The 5,977-nt window shown below is 38.1% G+C and overlaps 1 protein-coding gene across 1 annotated transcript in view; it reads left to right on the top strand.

The window, feature by feature from the left end:
• Nucleotides 1-5,977, top strand: part of ift80 (intraflagellar transport 80 homolog (Chlamydomonas)) — a 43,641-nt gene that overhangs the window by 6,594 nt on the left and 31,070 nt on the right. Inside the window, exons 6-7 of the mRNA XM_016565381.1 lie at nt 1,787-1,896; nt 3,686-3,775. Of these exons, the coding sequence (XP_016420867.1) occupies nt 1,787-1,896; nt 3,686-3,775 (200 nt within the window). The remainder of the gene's footprint in view (nt 1-1,786; nt 1,897-3,685; nt 3,776-5,977) is intronic.

Genomic DNA, 5,977 nt, shown 5'->3' with positions numbered 1-5,977 from the left:
CACACAAACTCACACACACGCACTTACACACACACTCACACACACACACACACACACACTCTCACACACACATTTGTATAATACTCTTAGCACTCGTTTAAAACCTCACAGCTTTCCGCCATGTTTTCACACAAAATGAAACTAGGCTACTCTGTGTGCTCTGCTGTTACTTAAATCTCTGCTTTATGCTGGATAGCATTTATTTATCCTGAGTTGTTCAAATCATGATAATTGAATACGGTTTTAATGATAATTAAAATATGAAATGGTAATACTAACCGTGGGGAATTTTATCATGATTGATTGTCAAACCGGTAATCGTTCCATCCCTAGTTACTATGCAGCAAACATTGTTTTGGACCCCAGTGACCAAGTAGTTGAAACCTCCTTTAGTGAAAACTTTAGTGTCTCAATTTGATTGGCTGTGAAAATCCAGTGTCAGATGTGAGAGACACATTCTAATGCAACACACGGCATTCTGTCCGTTAGCGGCACACACACATGTGCAGACTGTGGCCGCGTGTGCCAGAGAAAGACATGAACAGAAGAGACGGCAGAGGAAAGTCATTACATGACCCCATGAGATGAAGCACACACACCTGCAGCGAGTCAGAGGTCACAGCCCTCGGCTCTCTCTTCACATGCACACCAGAAAAACGCTCAGCGCAAGAAAGCTGCTTAAGATGTGAAAGTGCACCGTGTTAGTGGAGTACTCTTAAACTCCCCCTGAAATCAAAATGGGTGTTTTTCAGGTGTTAATGTGAATATGTTAGTCATTAGGTTATCTATAAGCGAGTGTGCTCCAAAACCGACAAAATAGAAGATATAAGCATCAAAAATGTACAGTTTCTCACTTCCAGTAGTATGGATCAACAATTTTGATGACATCATTCTGCGTTTCAGGTTCTCCTCTGATTTTCTGTCCAATCAAATGCTCTCTAGAATCTGAAGCCTAAATACACACTGAAGCTGCAGCTGAAATCGGTCATTTATTCACAGAATTAGTATTTTCTGTATAGTGAATGGTACATAGTGCACACTATAGAGAATAGGGAGCGACTCAGACCGTTTAAACATGCTGTCTGTTGAGGTGAATGACCCTCCAAAGCACTCAAAACACATCAGAATTCTGCACTGAATGCTGTTTTAAAACGCTTAGACCCTAAACCTCAGCATTATGAACATCAATGATGAGGAGAAGAGATGACAGCGCTTTTCAAACTCACTGATATAAAGTTCTGCTTCGCCGGGATGTGACATGAATGAAACGCTATTGGCTATCGATATGTCCCGCCCTGACTTCCTGTTTCAGTGGAAATTACATTAACCTACTAAATAATACCATGCTTCTGAAGGCATTTCAGTGGGATTTTATCCCATTTACATGCAGTGATATCAGTAAGCAGCTTGATCCAGCTTGGTGGTGGTTGAGGAGAGATCCCCCCATATGATCGTAAAGCGCTTTGGGTGTACAGCAATGCACAATAAAGCACTATAAAAATGCCTCATTCATTCATTCACACCTTTCCATTACTATAAGGCAGCGGCTATTTGCACTAAGTGAAAATAGCTGTTTTTTTTTAGCGATATTCTATTTACACTAGGTGCAAATATCTATAGATTATATTTACACTGTTAAAATAGCAGGATTTTCTGCTATTTATACTACTTAATGCAAATAGTGGCAATTATCTGCACCTCAGTATTGGAAGTATATTATAAAACAGTATGCAATAATAATGTATTGAGTGTAAATTATAATTTTAATTCAAATGATTAAATGCAGGGACTCCCGTGTACTCCGTGGCGTGGGCTCCAGACTCAGGACGGGTTCTGTACACATCGGGTCGACAGCTGGTGATCAAGCCGCTGCAGCCCAGCGCCAAAGTCCTGCAGGTACAGCATTACACACACAACCCAGACTCTGTTCACAAACTACGACTTTTCTTCATAGACTGACAATTATTCATCAACATTTACTAGACTCTTTAATTACATTTACTGTTCACTGGGATAGCATTTTGTACTATTGAATAGCCACTAGAGTTTATTGGGGACGTGTTTCTTTCTGTTTGGTCAGTAAACAAAAACTTGTTGGTAAACATAATGTTCTTCTCAAATCTCTGACGAATATATATTTACTCTGATATCTGTAAGTAAGTATTCAATAAAGACAGTCAGTCAGCTTGTAAAACCAAATGTACATTAGTTTTTTTTTTAAATGACATTCTGTGGAAGACAAGAGAAACAAAATACAAATCCAGATCGAAACAAACCCACGTATTTATAGTTCCTGTTTATTATGAACACTATGCTTTACCCTGCTTTACTATTTTCAGCTACACATTTGGATTCGTCTGATCATTTGACTGTGATGTAATTTCTGCATTTTATTAAATCATGTCAAATTCTACAAAATGTAATTTATGATTATGAAAAATTAAACGAATATTATAAAGTGCGCTGTATAGATCATCACACAAAAACATGTGCATTGTTTTAATTGGAAGGTTAGTTTACATGGTTCTAAAAAAATTATCAATGGAGAACAAGGTTTTATTAGGGTTGTCACACAAAGACATCAAAATACGCACCATTCTGGAAATGTTAGTTTTTGGTTGTTAATTAAAACGTAAAAATAACCATTATGGAATGTTTTGTGTTCTGTATGTTGTTTTTAAACTTAAGCTCAAAAAAATAATGACCTCCTGCAACATTCTGGGAACGTTATTTTATGGTGGAATCTAGAATGTTATTATTTGGTTTCTAGAAATAACCAAATGGGAACCAAATGCTAGCGTTAGGGGGTTTGCTGGTGATGTAGTCCTGTCACATGACTCGTGCGAGGTGAGTTTGATGGGATGGCTGGGAATATGCAGCTGTTCCTTTGTTATTGTTGTTATAGCACAAAGACCCCTCCCCCACATGACCTTTGACCTCCTGAGCTCAGACCCGAGGGCAATGTCACAGACGCGTCACATATACTCAGCAGAAACACACAGCAGCGTGCATTCACGTCTCTGGGAAGAGAGCAGTGTGTGTGTGTTCCTAGAGACAGCAGAACACAGATTAGCACAAGTACACGTGTGTTCAGGCTGTGCTGTCATATGTAGCTAATACAGTATTCACTGTACTACAGCGAGCTTTACACTCATTACCAGAAGCGGCATCGTGGGAGCTGTAGTATGATACAACCCACTGAAGCGACATGGATATCACAGTGCTTTAATCAAACTCTCCAGGGCCCTCATTTATCAAGAGTGCGTAGAAAAGGTTCTGTAGAGTTGGTAGATCCCACACTTTGCATGAAACTGTTCTTATGCACTCATTACGCACACATCTGTGCATACACACTGTTGATAATTGAGGGCCCAGGAGCTTCTTTCAGAAACAGCACTGATGCAGTTACTGCAGGTCTTTAGTGTTAAACACACACACACACAGTGTCCTAGAACTCACTGCCAGAGCCAGATGATGCTGAATGTCTGAATGCATACTCGCGTCAGATATATTCACAGATGTCCATAGGCTGCTGCAGTGAGTGTACTGATCGGGTCAAACTCAGTTACAGTAGTGCAGTACTGTAACAGCACACCAAGCTCACAGATCCATTCCCAGCCAGTGCATGAACTGATGATATCCTGCACCTGAACAGTGACAGTGTGTGTTTGATCTGTGTCTGCAGTGGAAAGCTCATGACGGAGTCATTCTGAAGGTGGACTGGAGTGCTGTCAATGATCTCATACTGTCAGGAGGAGAAGACTGCAAATATAAGGTAAAGATCAATGTAAATACAGGGTTTCTGCAGATCTTAAAAAGTCTTAATCCGCCCTTCCACAAATGAAGACCTTAAAAGGTCTTAAATCAAAGCAGAAAGTCTTTAATTGGTAAAGTCATGGCATTAAATGTTGCATGCATTGCATTGCATTGTCTTGTTTTCCAATACAAATATCTAAACATCCTTAAATGATGCTTAACATGGTAACTCTTTAGTTTAGGGACCAATTCTCACTATTAACTAGTTGCTTATTAGTATGCATACTACTACCATATTGGCTGTTTATTAGTACTTATAAAACACATATTAATTCCATATTCTGCATGACCATATTTAAGATCCCTTAACCCTACTATCTATTAATAAGCAACAAATTAGTAGTTTTTTGAGGCAAAAATCATAGTTAATAGTTAGTTAATAGTGATAACTGGTCCATAAACTAAAGTGTGACCACATTTACTTGTGCAAAAAGAAGATATTGTTTTCTGATAAACTAAACAAAATTAAGTGAGTTTGTTTAAAACAACAACAAATGTCAATGGCAATGGGGTATGAAAACTAGTTTTCCCTTTGAATTAATTTGTTTTTCGTAAGTCCACCAGCAGATATTTGTTCTTTTTAATCGTAAACTTGCTTAATTTTGATCAGATTCACCGAAAACAAGACTTATGTAATTTTGCTTCTCAAGTAAATGTATCTAGATTTAAGAATTAGTCATTTTTTTTAAGTAATGGAGATTGGTAGGGAGACTTTTTCAAACTTTTAATTGTTGCTAATAAGACACTTTCATTTAAAGAACTTATTATGTTCCATTCAATGCATTCCTTACATTTTCTCTACTTGGTCTTAAAAGTTTATTTACCATGTCTTAAATCTGCCCCCATAAAACTTGCAGAAACCCTGGTAGGGGAAAATCTGAGAATCTGAGCTTGAGGATCTCAGGTTAAGGCTTATGCATTAGAGATGCGCATCTACACATGTACGTAGATCAAGAAGTCAAGTTAAGTTGCATTGTTAAAGATGGTGGATTTGTTTTAAAAGTGCTGCTCTGATGAGGCTTTGAGAGGATGAACTTCTGAGAGAGGGTTTTAACACACCGACAGAACACTAAAACCTTCTTTTAGAAGTGTCTCCCTTTAAAGCAAGTCCTGTTTATGAGATACTATAGAAAGGCTGTAGAAAGATATAGAATTGCTGCTGTAATTTTATAATGGTATCTGTCAAGCTTGTAATAAGATGTTTAACAGAAAACAGAGAGAAGGAAGGAAGGAACATTATTATGTAACATTATTACATTATGGTTACACTTTACTTGAAGGGGTGTGCATAAGACTGAAATGACACCTTCATAATCATGACATGACACCTACATAATCATGACATGACACATGTCATGAATATGAAGGTTTTTTATGCATGTTTATGACAACTGTCATTAAGTGTCATTCGCTCAGTTATGTAATTTTTAATGCAAAGATGACATTGTTTGAGATGTCTTTGTTATGGGCTATGGTTAGGGGTAAGGCTAGGGGTAGGGTTAGGTTAGGGTTAGGTCAAATAATGTCATATTTGCATTAAAAATGACATAACTGAGCGAATGACACTTAATGACAGTTGTCATAAACATGCATAAAACCTCCTTCATATTCATGACATGTGTCATGTCATGATTATGAAGGTGTCATGTCAGTCTTATGCACACCCCTTCAAGTAAAGTGTTACCGTGTTGCTATACGGTTGCTAGGTTTTTAATGCAATGTTGCTGAGGTGTTAAGAATTTGTGTGTTGCTATGCAGTTGCTGAGGTGTTCTGAACTTCTGAGTTGTTAGTGTGTTGCTGTGCAGTTACTAGGTTGTTGCTGAGGTGTTCTGAGTTGTTACTGTGTCACTTTGCAGTTGCTAGGGTGTGATTGTGCAGTTTCTGAGGTGTTTTCAATTGATAGTGAGTTGTGGTGCAGTTTCTAGGGTATTGCTATGCAGTTTTTTAAAGTGTTCTGAGTTGTAAATTAGTTGTTCTGCAGTTGCTAGAGTGTTTCTATGCAGTTACTGAGGTATTCTGAGTTGTTAGTGTGTCAAGATTCAGCTGCTGATGTATTCTGAGTTGTTTGTGTATTGCCGTGCAGTTCCAACCCGATCTCATGAAACTGCGTATAAATAGTACGCCAAATAAAAATGAAAACTCGTGGTATTGATACGCAAA

This window comes from Sinocyclocheilus rhinocerous, unplaced genomic scaffold (genome assembly GCF_001515625.1).
Source record: "Sinocyclocheilus rhinocerous isolate Xijiao unplaced genomic scaffold, SAMN03320098_v1.1 scaffold722, whole genome shotgun sequence".
Classification (NCBI taxonomy): Eukaryota; Metazoa; Chordata; class Actinopteri; order Cypriniformes; family Cyprinidae; genus Sinocyclocheilus; species Sinocyclocheilus rhinocerous.
Note: the sequence above shows the minus strand (reverse complement) of the source record. Positions and strands in the feature narration are given on the sequence as shown.